The sequence below is a fragment of the Pithys albifrons genome, chromosome 5 (genome assembly GCF_047495875.1).
Source record: "Pithys albifrons albifrons isolate INPA30051 chromosome 5, PitAlb_v1, whole genome shotgun sequence".
NCBI lineage: Eukaryota > Metazoa > Chordata > Aves > Passeriformes > Thamnophilidae > Pithys > Pithys albifrons.
This window is the reverse complement of record NC_092462.1, coordinates 3,606,511-3,620,392: the sequence shown is the minus strand read 5'-3', so window position 1 is coordinate 3,620,392 and position 13,882 is coordinate 3,606,511. Positions and strand designations below refer to the sequence as shown.

Genomic DNA, 13,882 nt, shown 5'->3' with positions numbered 1-13,882 from the left:
TGATTTTAGTATCTGTACTTTCTGATACTTGTTGCCTGTTGCATAATACTGAAGGTGTCCAAGAGAGGTACTCCTAGTTCTGCCCATCCAGGCTTCAGATTTCCCTGCAGAAAGTACTGTAAGAAGGCATCAGCCAACATACCTGTGTGCTGGAGTAAGTTATTTACTGACATGAAAGCCCCAGTTTGTTTGGGGACTTGTTTCCCTCCAGTTTTGTGTTTCTAAATTAATAATTTATGTCCGAGGAACTTGCAGGAAGTTTGTAGTGTTCTCTGAGAGACTACAGTGTACAAATATCAGGCTTGTTACAGTTGCAGTAATAAACCTGCCAATGTGGTCTGTTTGAAACAGGCTGCAGAACGTGCTGGGAAACTGTTCATCTTCCATTCTGCACTGCCAACTGCAGAAGCACCAGGGAAGCTGAAGAACAGAGACGACAAAAAACTCCTCAATACAGATAAAGAAAAGGTATTGTCTGCTCTGAGCTGCCAGGGGACTGCTGTTAAATGAATTTCTCTAGAGGGCATTGATCATTTTTGTTGGTTCTCTCTTACACAAATCTGTTGTTTGGTTTGTGATGCCTCTTTAGGGATTAGTTCTCCAAGAGTGTAGTGAGGTGGTTCCTGCAAAAAGGGGCAGGGACAACATGGTTTTCATCATGGCCACATCTCACTTCAAACTTTCACATCCCCCTTTTGTCTTCCTGTGGCCATTTGGGTGGTGGTTGGCACCTCCCGTGGTGACTCTTGCATTGTTTGTTCCTGTGCAGACACTCTTCCAGCCCCAGGGGAGCTGTTACGAGGCCTTGGCCAGGGATTGTGTGTCCAGTGGCTGCTCTGTGAGTCTGTTCCTCTTCCCCAATCAGTACGTGGATGTGGCCTCTGTGGGCCTCGTCACACTGTGCACTGGAGGAACACTGTACAAGTACAACAACTTCCAGGTAAGTGGGGCACCTTTCCTGCCTTTCAGGTACAACACGTGTGGGGCTGTTGTTTTTCCTCTCACTTCAGTGTGTGCTTGGACAATTAACATAGAAGCAGAGTCTGGAAACCTTGGGTATCAGCTCCAGGGCCAGATTCCAAACACAGAAATGACAGCTCAGGCTCAAGTTTGTAACTTGGAACAGCAACAAGCTGGTTGGCACCTGAGCCTGCCTGGGCTGCAGGGCTGAGTTCAGGAGTGGGTGTGAGTGGGGCTTGTTTGGCTGGGGAGAAACTCTGGCTGTCCAGGCCCAGTGATGGTGGTGGGCACTTCCACATGTGAGATTCTGGTAACAGCAGGCGACGTTTTGGACTTTTAAAGGACTGGAGAGCTGTTCCGTGGGGACAGGGTTGCTGGGGGTCAGAGGGAGGGTGCTGGGTCACTGCTGTGCTGCTGCCCCTTGGGCTGGGCTGCAGCTCCTTCTCTGCATTGGCAGCTCGAGGCTGACAGCCCCCAGTTCCTGAGGGACCTCCGCAAGGACCTGGGAAAACAGACGGGATTTGATGCAACCATGAGGGTTCGGACAAGTACAGGTAATGGGGCCATGGGGATGGCTGTGCAATAGTGCAGGGCTGTGCACACCCCATGTGAGCTCAGGGATGGCTGTGCAATAGCATAGGGCTGTGCACACCCCATGTGAGATCAGGGATGGCTGTGCAATAGTTCAGGGCTGTGCACACCCCATGTGAGATCAGGGATGGCTGTGCAATAGTGCAGGGCTGTGCACACCCCATGTGAGCTCAGGGATGGCTGTGCAATAGTGCAGGGCTGTGCACACCCCATGTGAGATCAGGGATGGCTGTGCAATAGTTCAGGGCTGTGCACACCCCATGTGAGCTCAGGGATGGCTGTGCAATAGTGCAGGGCTGTGCACACCCCATGTGAGCTCAGGGATGGCTGTGCAATAGCGCAGGGCTGTGCACACCCCGTGTGAGATCAGGGATGGCTGTGCAATAGTGCAGGGCTGTGCACACCCCGTGTGAGCTCAGGGATGGCTGTGCAATAGCGCAGGGCTGTGCACACCCCATGTGAGCTCAGGGATGGCTGTGCAATAGCGCAGGGCTGTGCACACCCCGTGTGAGATCAGGGATGGCTGTGCAATAGTGCAGGGCTGTGCACACCCCGTGTGAGATCAGGGATGGCTGTGCAATAGTGCAGGGCTGTGCACACCCCATGTGAGATCAGGCTGCTCTGGTGCATCATGCACCTCTTGAAAAGCAGCTGAATGTGTGTGTGGATATGTGTGTGTGTATCACATATATGTACACACATATACACACGCCCTGCATGTGCCTCCTTAACAACTTACTTTCAATCTGGGGAAGGTTTCTGATCGCTCTGCACACATCAGGGACTGCAAGTAAGTTGTATAAAAGCAGCTACATATTCCTTATTTTCATACTCAAATGGCATTACTTTGTCTGCTTCTCAGGCATTCTTTCATTCATTCTTACCTCCAGTGCAAATATTGGAGAAACACACACACACAGGCCAAGCCACAGTGCAGAGGGGCTGGGTGGTGTGTCAGATTCTCCTTCTCTCCCAGCTGTCACAAATGCCAGCAGCAAGGACAGCTGATGGCCCCCACTGAGGCTGCAAAGCCCTGAGAGACAATGGCTCCTGCTTCAGCAGGTAATGTCAATTTTATTGACCACTGTTAAATAAAATGCCCTGTTGTAACCTGGCTGTAGGATTCAGGGCTACAGACTTCTTGGGAGCCGTTTACATGAACAACACCACAGATGTAGAGATGGCAGCAGTTGACTGTGACAAGGCTGTGACAGTGGAGTTCAAACATGATGACAAACTCAACGAAGACACTGGAGCCTTAATTCAGGTAAAAAAAACTTAATTACAATGTCAGGAAATGGTGAGCAAGAACCTCTGCAGCCACAGCAGAAAAACAGTGATGGTGTAGGACTGATGGCAGCAAGGCCCAACTTATTGTAACACCACTGATGAAAGGTGTGTTACCCCACCTCTGTGCTGCATGTTCTACTCAGGGATACCAAAATGCTTTCTAAATAGTCACTGAGATCTCACCAGCTGTTTATTTTCCCATTTTACTATAAATAAGTTTATTTGGAGTATACAAGATTCATTGCTACTTATATGGCAGTTGTTACTGCTGTGGCATTCCTTGTGCTCTCTCTGTTCCAGAGCATTTTTCTATTGGTAAACACGTATTGTAGGACTTTCTATCATTTTATGATGAGTGGCATTTATAATGATTCATCTCCTTTCCATAAGAACTACAGACATGTAGCTGTCAGCAATACTGCCAGGCTGTGCTGGCTCTAGAGGGTATTTATGCCTTTGCTGCACTAAGGGGGTGGCTCTTTTTTGTTTCCCAATAGAAGGGGCACTGATGTGTGTCTGTGTTGCAGTGACACTAAGCTGTGCTGTGTTGGTGCCTGTGTTGCCGTGAGTGACATTGAGCTGTGCTGTGTTGGTGCCTCGGTTGTTGCCTGTGTTGGTGACTGTGTGGCAGTAAATGGCACTGAGCTGTACTGTGTTGGTGCCTGTGTTGGTGCCTGTGTTGCAGTGAGTGGCACTGAGCTGAGCTGTGTTGTTGCCTGTGTTGCCGTGAGTGACACTGAGTTGTGCTGTGTTGGTGCCTGTGTTGCAGTGAGTGGCACTGAACTGTGCTGTGTTGGTGCCTGTGTTGCAGTAAATGGCACTGAGCTGTGCTGTGTTGGTGCCTGTGTTGCAGTAAGTGGCACTGAGCTGTGCTGTGTTGGTGCCTGTGCTGGTGCCTGTGTTGCAGTGAGTGGCACTGAGCTGTGCTGTGTTGGTGCCTGTGTTGCAGTAAATGGCACTGAGCTGTGCTGTGTTGGTGCCTGTGCTGGTGCCTGTGTTGCAGTGAGTGGCACTGAGCTGTGCTGTGTTGGTGCCTGTGTTGCAGTAAATGGCACTGAGCTGTGCTGTGTTGGTGCCTGTGTTGCAGTAATGGCACTGAGCTGTGCTGTGTTGGTGCCTGTGCTGGTGCCTGTGTTGCAGTAAATGGCACTGAGCTGTGCTGTGTTGGTGCTCTGTTCCAGTGTGCTCTCCTGTACACAACGCACAGTGGGCAGAGGCGCATCCGCATACACAACATGGGCTTGAACTGCAGTGCCCAGCTGGCTGATGTCTACAGGGCTTGTGAGACTGATGCTCTCATCAACTTCTTTGCCAAGTCAGGTAAAGTTTCCTTTATTACTTTGGGTGGAGGGAGGGGAAGGAGAGGGGGCTGGACTGAGTGCCTGGTGGGAAACTGTGTTTTGTAACTTGCTGCTCCAAGCCTGAGAACTCTTGAAGTATGAAAGTGAAAAGACAAATAATTATTATAAATAATTAAAAATAAGTAATGCTGTGTGCAGGCAGTGCACAGAACTCTGCAGGCACAGCAGTGGCAATGGACATCCTACCATAATGCTGGGGTTGGGTTTTCTGTAGAGGAGGCTAAAACCAGCCAGCCCTCCAGTCAGTAAAATCAGAAGCTACAGCAGGTAACAGGTGCTCTGAGAGGATGTGTCCATCCCCAGTAACATGCTCTTTTCTCCTGTGCTGGCAGCTTTTAAAGCCATTCTGAGCCAGCCCCTGAAGACGGTCCGGGACATCCTGGTGAGCCAGACCGCTCACATGCTGGCCTGCTACAAGAAGAACTGTGCCAGCCCTGCCACCCTCAGCCAGGTAAAACCCACACTGCATCCTCCCCAGCCAGGCTCTGCCACGGGAGAACATCAGCAGGGAGAGAAAGGGACATCTCAGGCAGACCTCTCCTTTTCTTTCCAATATCATTAATGATGGTGGCACTCAGGGGTTGCACTTGCAGCACATAGAAGCCGTTGTTCAGAAGAAAAGGCAATGGCATTGAGGAAACTGATGCCCATATTCTCCCAAAGGTGCCTTTTGCTTCCTGCTGGAATTATGTGCTGATTCACAAAGCCTTCATTTTTGTTATGTCGTTAAAGGTGTTTGTGTATTCTAATTTTTGACAAGTAAGACTGACTGGTTTGTTTCTTTTGCATTATTTACTCATGTCCAGGTGATCCAGCTTAACAGAAGACTCAGGTTTTTCCATCCCATGCAGTGCCACTGATAAACACAAGCCTGGAATTGTTTATTGTTAGTGAGGCCTGAATCTGTCAGAAACAAACCAGAGCCACTTACTGTGGGCCTTGATTTCCCTCCTTAACTGCTCAGAGGATTCCCCTTTAACTGATGCCCAGACATGAGCAGGGGTGACAAGGAGATGGAGCAGCCAAGACAATGGCTGTGGTTTCTGTGGCAAATGTGCTGTGTTGTGTTCTCAGCTGATCCTGCCTGAGACCATGAAGGTGCTCCCTGTGTACATGAACTGCCTGCTCAAGAGCTGCGTGCTGGGGGGCAGGCCCGAAATCCCCACGGACGAGAGAGCCTTCCAGCGCCAGCTGCTCATGGCCATGGGGGTGGCCGACACTCAGCTCTTCTTCTACCCCCTGCTGCTGCCCCTGGTGAGTCTGGGGCTGCCACAGCCCTGCGGGTTGGCTGGCTTCGGTTTCTAATGCCTCTGACCTGGAAAGGGGCCGCTGAGATGTGCTAAACCCCTCCCCAGTCCCTTCTCAGCGTGTGACTGGAGCTCCAGTCACCGCCTGTACAACTGCTGTGTCTCTGCCCCCAGCACAGCCTGGACCTGCAGAGCGACGCCGTCCCCGCCGCCATCCGCTGCTCCGAGGAGCGTCTGAGCGAGGGAGGGGCCTTCCTGCTGGCCAACGGGCTGAGCATGTTCCTGTGGCTGGGGGCCGGTGTGTGCCCAGAGCTCATCCAGGGGCTCTTCAACGTGCCCTCCTTCGCTCACATCAGCGCCCAGGCCGTGAGTAGGGGCAGGCCAAGGGATTCAGTGGGGCCAGGAGCTCATCAGGGAGACAGGGAGGAGGTTTGTCATCAGAGACAGGTGGCCAACAGAAGGGGTTAAGACACCAGGAGTGCTTTAATTTACTTAAAACTACAGCAGCACAAACGCTTCCAGGACAGGAGCTTTCAGAACATTTTTAAATCTTTGACTGTTGCACATGTTAGCAGTCCTGTTAACTGTGTTTTGCTAAAACTGGAACAAAACACTTTCCAACAGTTTCTCCTGGCAGTGAGTTCCCATGTAGAGAGCCATAGACTGAGAAATGGCTTTGGTAGGCAAGTCCTCAGGATGAGACATTGCTGTGAAGGAGGTGGCACTTCCCAGTTAGGAATGAAATCCACAGTTCCTCACACCACAACTACCAGCAGCCAGTCGTGTCTGTGTGAACTGGTCAGAGATGTGATGAAATGTAACAACCTGCCACACTTTCCTTCTGACAGACGTCCCTGCCTGACCTGGACAATCCATTCTCTAAGAAACTGAAGCATATCCTGGAGCAAATCCAGAGCCAAAGGCCCCACACTATGAAGGTAACTTGTTCCTGCCTGAATTCATTCCTCATACCTGTTCAAAAGAACACCACAGGCTTTGTCAAATCTTAGCAGTAGCTATAAAAGGGTTTTATGTATCAGGAGTTTTTCTGCACATCCATCATGATTTGTAGGCTCGTGCATCTCAAATGTGCTTAATTCCTAATCAAAACTGACTTTTAAAGGTAGTCGAGTCTGAAAGGGAACCACTTTATTCTGCAACCCTTCAATCTCTCCTGTGCCCATAATCACAGCTACTGAAATGTGGAGGTGGATTAGTTTGGGGGTTTTCCCCACCTCAAGAGCATCCACTAAAGGACAGAGGAAAACTACTGCCATCCAGTGTGACTGTATCCTAAAACTGTCTCTCTCCTTTCAGCTGATTATAGTGAAGCAACGGGAGCAGCCAGAGATGCTTTTCCGACAGTTCCTGGTAGAAGACAAGGATATTTATGGAGGAGCTTCTTACGTGGATTTCCTCGTCTGCATTCACAAAGAGATTGGGCAGCTGCTCTCCTAAGGCAACAGTTAACACTTCTCAGCTCCTTTTTCCCTTGGCAGGAGGCACAGACAGCCACTGGTGCCTGAAGGCTGGCCCAGAGTTCCACCAGACCCAGGCCTTCTGCTGTGCTTTGCTGACCTCTCCTGTGCTGCTCTTGTACAGTTTGATCTGACCCCTCCCCTCCCCGAGTACTGCACTTACTAAGCTGTAGAATAGGAAGTTCTGCACTCAGGTATTCATCTTCTAGGACTTCTGACTCCTTCTCTACATCAGTTGCCAGATTTCAGACTGTTCATGCTTGAGAGTATGCATTTCTTAAAATACAATTTAGGAAAATCTTAGTTATTCCTTTTGCTGGTCATAAGCTGTACAAGAGCTGGCAAAGATGCTCAGAATCTGCACAGAAGAGGGAAAAATACAAACCACTTCTTCTAAGTGGGGATGTACAGTTGAATCAGATTGGCAGTCAACACATAGTCCAGTTTGAAGGATTTCAGTCCTTCCTGGAACGTGAATCCCCTTTCCCTGGAAGGGACAAGTGTTACTTTGTACAGAACCAGAATTCTGGGGCCCCTCCTACAGCTGGGGTTGTCCAGGACACAGAAATGCCTCTGCTTTATAACTGGACTTGAGTAAGTGTAACAACAGTGGGGACCACAGGAAGAACAGCAATCAAACAATCCTTCTGCCATGTTTGGCAGGTAATGCCACACTATTATGGTACAATTCCCTCCTCTTAGGGGCAGCAACGAGTTTCTCAGAGTGGCACAGGTTGGGTTTTATTTAGTGCATTTGATAACTGGAATATTCCCAATACAATGCAGAAAAATCTGTCCCTCAGACTGTCAGTGGCAGGTCAACTGTGAGACAGTTGGCACATTAACCAAAGGTCATTTATGGTGCTATGAAGCCTCTTGTTTAATACCAGTTCTATTACAGTGATCTCCTCTCCCATGGCTCACACATTCAGTGGTCACTGGCTTGAAAAACAAGCCTCTGCTAATACCAGTATTGAAGGCAGAATGGAGAGAGCCAGAGCCTTTGGAACAGCTGTTTACCTCAGATGCTTCATCAGTGTGTCTGTCTCTTCAGGACCAGTGTCTCTGTGGGGAGCTTGGAACTTTTCCAAACTTGAAAGGTGTTACTAAAAAAATAGTGTTTCAAAGAAAGCCAGAAAGAGTTAAAGGTAAGGCTAAGTCTCATTAAAAAAAAAAGTGCCTTTAAATGTATTAGTGTTGCTACTTAATATTAATTATTTAATATCCACGATTAGCAGTCAAAATGCCTAATTTTTTGGTTCAACAGCTTATCTATTCAGTCCTGTACTTGTCATTGACCAAGAGCCCTTAAAATAAGTGGCTGTATCACAAAAGGATGCTCAGCCTGAACTCAGCTGCCAAGACAAGCACTTTTTAGCTGCAGACATTACCCTGTAAAGATATTTGTTGCCATTCCATTTGTAAAATGACACCAGCAACTCTGTGTAAAGAAATCAGCCATTATTAAATATAATCATCCTGTGTGTGTTTGTTCTTTCACATACCAAGTTCCCCAAGTATTTATGGCCATGCATCCAACACTGCAGGTCCTCTTGTCCTGCTGTGACTCCCAGGACAGCAGCTCCCCTGCCCCCAGTGCTGTCCCCCTGTGTCACTGTTGGCATCGCCCCGGGGGGTGAGAAGAGTCACCAAAGTGGAGCAGAATAGTCTAAAATTAATGCCTTGACTTAATGCCAGTAACTTCCATTACCAGATCAAAACTGCTCCTTGGTTTGCAGCCTGAATTCCACACCCCTGCCCAAAGCATTGAGCACCTGTGAACACACACAGGCTGTGCTGGGGAGAGCCTCAGATCCCCAGGAGTGCTGATGCCAACCTGCACAGCACATCCAGCATTCCAACCACCTCCAGCTGGTGGCTGATCTACACACAGCAAGTGTCTTCCTTCCCTGCAGCCTGGGGTGTGAGGGCTGGTGCTCCCGGCTGTGAGTGAGCTCAGGACAGCAGGGGCCGCCGGCCGGGGCACGGGAAGGCGACTGTCTGGAAGGGCTTGCACCAAAACCACTTTCACAAGTGATGCAGCTTGAGTGCCCAGAGGGATTCCCTTCAGGTAGAACAAGACTGAGGCAGAGGTTCAGAGATGAGGCACAGAACGGGGTTGGAGCTGTCCCACTATCAGCAGCCGCTCGATCTCCTCGGTGCAGCCGGTCAGGTGCGAGTTGGGAGCCGTGAAGTACGAGGAATACGTCTCTGCATTGAAGTTGCTGTTGGTGAGGGTGGGTCCTACTGTCAGCCAACCTGGGCAACAAAACCAGAGTCAACCACAGCAACAACAACCTTCCTGCTGCCAGGCCACTGCTGGCCTCTTCCCACTCAGTGAGCACTCAAGTGACAGGGAGAGACACCTGCGTGTCACCTGCACAGGATGGAATGGAAAGGTCGCCTCTGGGAAAGCCAGAGGCGTTGAAAAGTTAAGATTTTAGTTGGGTATTTCTAAGGGCTGCTTTTTTTCTTTCAGTTACACATGGCTATGGGAACATCCATGCTGTGGTTTCACAGGCCCCCTGCCCCTCCTTCCTACTTACACCACAGCAATGATTTCCAGCCCCTCTGGGACCAGACTGAGCCTGACCAGTGAATTCATGTAATTTAAAACAACACCATCCTTCTCCTTCTCCCCTTCTGCCCTTCTTAAAAGGCACTTAAACTTGAGTTAGGTAACCTTGTCTGCAGAACCCAGTTGTGACAGTGCAGCCAAGAGCACAGCCTGCTGGGAGCACATCTCTGAAAACAGTTAACACCTCTGCTGAAGCCCACACGACATGGAAACAGAGCTTGGAGAGTTAAATTAACCTGTTTGTACAAAAACATTCAGGGGGTACTTCAGCTTCCCCAAGTGAATCAGGACAGGCAGACACCCAAACCAAGCACATTCTTCTTTCTTCACAAACAGCAGTTTTGTGACTGACAGATCTTGCACCAAAAATGTATCTCCTTGAGATCTGTGACACACATCTGAAAACCTCTTTAGGACCCTGACATGAAGCAGGGAATTTGCTACTCTGTCTTACACATGATAAAGACATTTCAATTTTTAGAACCAGTGTAGAGATTACTTCACTGTTAAGTCCGTAAGAAGTTTAATGGAAAGGAGCCATCAGCCTCACATTCTTTTCTAGAAGATATTGCTACATAAAGAAATACAGCCGATATCAATGGTCAATTTGTCAGCATTCGAGATGTTCCTGAGCTGCAACATGCTCTGCTTTCCTTCCCTCTACAACACTGCAGATCAGTTTCAGTGTCTGGTATGTGGCAGCCATGAATGAGGAATCACCACAACTGCTACAGGATTAAAAAGGGCTCCTCCACGCTCCTTTCAGAGCTCTGTTTCTGGGACAATCAAGCTTGGCTGAGCGATGCTCCCCAGGATCAAACACACTGACTCACTAAGCGCTTGCCTGATGGCTCCAGAAAAAGTTGCAGACAAGAGCACATAATTCTGCCCAGTTTTGGAAAGGGTTTTCAGAGTTGGCGAGTAAATATGAAAGGCTCAGCTGACCTATCAAATCTATGCAGTTGGTGAATTGCACTCAAGAGTTCTTCCATGTTGATCTGGAATATGTTTACAAAATACACGTGTATGTGCAGCTTATATTGCTGGGTTTAGGGATTTTTCCTTAACAAATTATAAACTGTGTCAAAAGGCTACTCAAAGGCACTTTTTCTGCATAGCAGATTTTATTCTCCAAATTAAACTGCTGAAGCTGCACTGGCAAGGCCACCACTGCCCATGTCCCTGAGGGCCCCATCAGTGCCCCCAGGGTGGGACTGACCCCACTGCAGAGCAGTTCTCCATCCCAGGGGGCCCTGCAGGGCATGAATCAACATTGCTGGGATCAGGAATCCCCACAGTGTGTCTAAACACACTCCAGCACCTCCTGTCACTTTTTATTCAGTGCAAATACAAAAATTTCTGAGATGGACAATGAAAAGCAGTACCTAAAAATCCAAGACAAATGATCATAAATGGCCCTGCTGAGAAACCACATCATGTGTAATTTAATGGAGGCAGAAGGTCATTCTGAACACATTAAATAGAACAGCACAAACAGGCAAAGCACATCCTTCTGGCACCGTGATACTGAGATTGAGAGATCACACACAATAACTTAAAAGGAAAATAAAAAGTGCTCCCACATTTTTCTGTGCAAGTGCCCTGAGTTTGGGGCACCCAGGCCTGCAGCCCCAGTCATCCCTCACCCTCAGGAGTCCTGCTGTCATCCTGCTTTGGAGTGCACACCAACAATTAGGATTGAGCTTGAGGACAGCGTTTAACAGGGGAAAGGATGGGAGCTGTCCCTGCTATTACATACTGGCAGGGTTAACACCAGGGAGTGCTGGCTGGTTCATCTCTCTGAGGAGTTGAACAGGTACACATTCATGTTTTCAGGAGTTTCCCCACAGAATACATACATCTATTTTCAGCCACACAGGGATTTTGGGGGTTTATGTAGTTTTTTTCAGTAAAGTTTGGTGATGTTTCCTGCAAAATGAACCCACTGTGCTTCCATGTGTTGGAGTATTATTGTTATTTTAGTTATGCAGACGACTTGAAGGAGTCACTGTGAAAAAGGCCTGAAAGACCCCCCAGTTTTATAAAATACCCAATTCTGCCTTGCAAAGGGCTGCCTGCATGGCAAAATTGCTTAACCCATGTTACTAAAACACATAGCATGAAGTGCTGAAGTTGTCTTGTCCTTGCTCACAGTACCTAGGTCTGAGCAATTATTAGACACCCATGTACCATGTATTTAAAGTCATAAATTAAGATAAGCTGGACACATCAATAGGATGAAATGGTAGAAGAGCCAAGATTTTTTTCTACAAGATTTTGGCAAGGACAGCTATGACAGTTGACGAGGTCAGACTGAGGAGGAGTATGGACTGAGGCTGAAAACTAGGAAGAGCACCCCAAAACACCCCAAGAATCGATGCCAAGAGAAGAATCTAGAAAGCTCCACCTCTAACCACACCTACGTACCACCCAAGCATGAATAAATCTCATACAGAATCACATACAGACTATTCTGAGTTGGAAGGGACCCACAAGGATCATCAAGTCCAACTCTTAAGTCAATGTCCCACACGGGATTGAACCCATGACCTTGGCATTATTGCAACCAAGTTTTAACCAACTGAGCTAATCTATAATCACATATAGTAATAAATAATCACATTTATAATTCATAATTGATAAATAATCACATAGTAAATACATAAACATGGTTAGATGTTGTCATCATTGATTTCTGCCCTGCACAGAAATCAATACCTTGCTGCTGATTGACAAAGGCCTCTCTTAGCAGTTTATTTCCAAACTTTTTCAGCTTCATATTTGGCACCCCAGATGGGACATCTGTGCCTCACTGAGGACCTCATGCCTGGTGAGGCTTCCTTTCCTGCTCAGATCCTTGGGATGGTGGACAAGGCCCTCTGCATCTTGATAAAAGGTATTTATGTTTTCCTGTCCTGTATAACCTGTTTTTAACCCATAAGACAAGACACATCTTGTGGCAGGCAGTGAAAGGGGTCATGAGATGACCCCCGCCAGGGATAAGCTCCCTGCATCTGCATCCATCTATTCTGTGCACTCAAGGTGAGAGACTGACTGTAAGCCTACCACATCGTTTGGGACCAAAGATAAGGATTTGTCCCTTTTGTAGCTGCTCATTTGTATGTGATTGCCAAGTGCAACCATTGCAATTGCTATATTCTTGGGCCAAGGGGTAGACAAGAAATAAGATTAGACAAGACTTTGTGGTGCATACTCTGTGGGTTCAATCAGGCATTAGAAGAAGCCAGGTGGATAAGGTATTTTTGTGTTAGAACTCATAGACCTGTGTGTATTTGAATACATCCGGGCTCGTTACAAATTTCGTGAAAGGACAGGCTTGCTGTGCTAGTGAAATAGATTTTTGTGGAGTAGGGAGACATCTTGTGGTAATACAGGGGTTTGGGGTTTTTTTAATTGTGTTAGTGAAATACATTTTGCGGAGTAGGGAGGCATCTTGTGGGGTTTTGAGGTAATACAGGCTTGCTGTGCTAGTGAAATACATTTTGAGTTCTGTTGCGACACCTTGTGAACTTATGTGGCTAAACAAGTTTGCTGCAGGAGTAGGAGATGTTTTTTTGGACACTTACAGAGTGTTTTCAGAAGTTTTGTAAAAACTTGGGAAGTCAGAGACATTTGTCTATTACCCCAGTAACTTCTGTGATACAATTTAAAGACATAATAGACAGAGACCGTAGATACAGACAAAACAGACAGAGGCTTGTAATCCTTGCAGAACTTCAGGATTTCCAAATCGACCTTGTTTTTCTGATTAAAGAGTGGGGGTTTGATCAAGAAGTTATCTCTGATTTTGAACATTGGAAGCCATCCTGGGTATTCCGAGAAAAATATCCTGTTTTAACAATGGGAGCCAATTTAAGTAAAGAAATAAATGCTAAAACTCCCCTGGAGTTTTAAAACATTGGAAAGAACCAGGAGGAACCCCAGGTGGGAACTTAAGTAAAAAGAAGCTTTTGAAATATTGTGGAAATTGGTGGCCATTGTATGTTTTAGAAGATGGAGAGAGACGGCCCCCAGAAGGCTCCGTGAATTATAATACTATCTTGCAGCTTATATTGTTTCTCAGAAGAGAGAACAAATGGGATGAAGTAACGTATGCTGATATGTTTCTTACTCTTTGTAATAGTCCCCAGTGGCAAAAAGATTGCAGAAATAATATTCCACCCCAGGACTCCCTGCTGCTGGCATTAGAAAGGGAACAGAAGAACAGACCAAGAAAGCATTGCTGCTCTTCCTGTGCTATCAGACAGCACTGTCTAAAATTAGGAGAGAAGGAAAGCGATGGAGAAAGTATTAGACCCCCAAGAGTTGCAGGCACCTGCTATGGAAGGCCAGAACCCCGGGGACCAGGGGAATCTG

The 13,882-nt window shown here is 47.6% G+C and overlaps 1 protein-coding gene across 5 annotated transcripts in view; it reads left to right on the top strand.

Annotated features, from left to right (window-relative positions):
* Positions 1-8,403, top strand: part of SEC24D (SEC24 homolog D, COPII coat complex component) — a 45,034-nt gene extending 36,631 nt beyond the window's left edge. For all 5 annotated transcript variants that reach the window (XM_071555489.1, XM_071555485.1, XM_071555487.1 and 2 more), the window contains exons 14-23: positions 352-468; positions 770-940; positions 1,418-1,514; positions 2,673-2,818; positions 4,023-4,161; positions 4,535-4,653; positions 5,277-5,456; positions 5,624-5,815; positions 6,298-6,387; positions 6,767-8,403. In XM_071555489.1, coding sequence (XP_071411590.1) covers positions 352-468; positions 770-940; positions 1,418-1,514; positions 2,673-2,818; positions 4,023-4,161; positions 4,535-4,653; positions 5,277-5,456; positions 5,624-5,815; positions 6,298-6,387; positions 6,767-6,907 — 1,392 coding nt within the window. In that variant the 3' untranslated portion in view covers positions 6,908-8,403. The remainder of the gene's footprint in view (positions 1-351; positions 469-769; positions 941-1,417; positions 1,515-2,672; positions 2,819-4,022; positions 4,162-4,534; positions 4,654-5,276; positions 5,457-5,623; positions 5,816-6,297; positions 6,388-6,766) is intronic.
* The last annotated feature ends 5,479 nt before the right edge of the window (positions 8,404-13,882 follow it).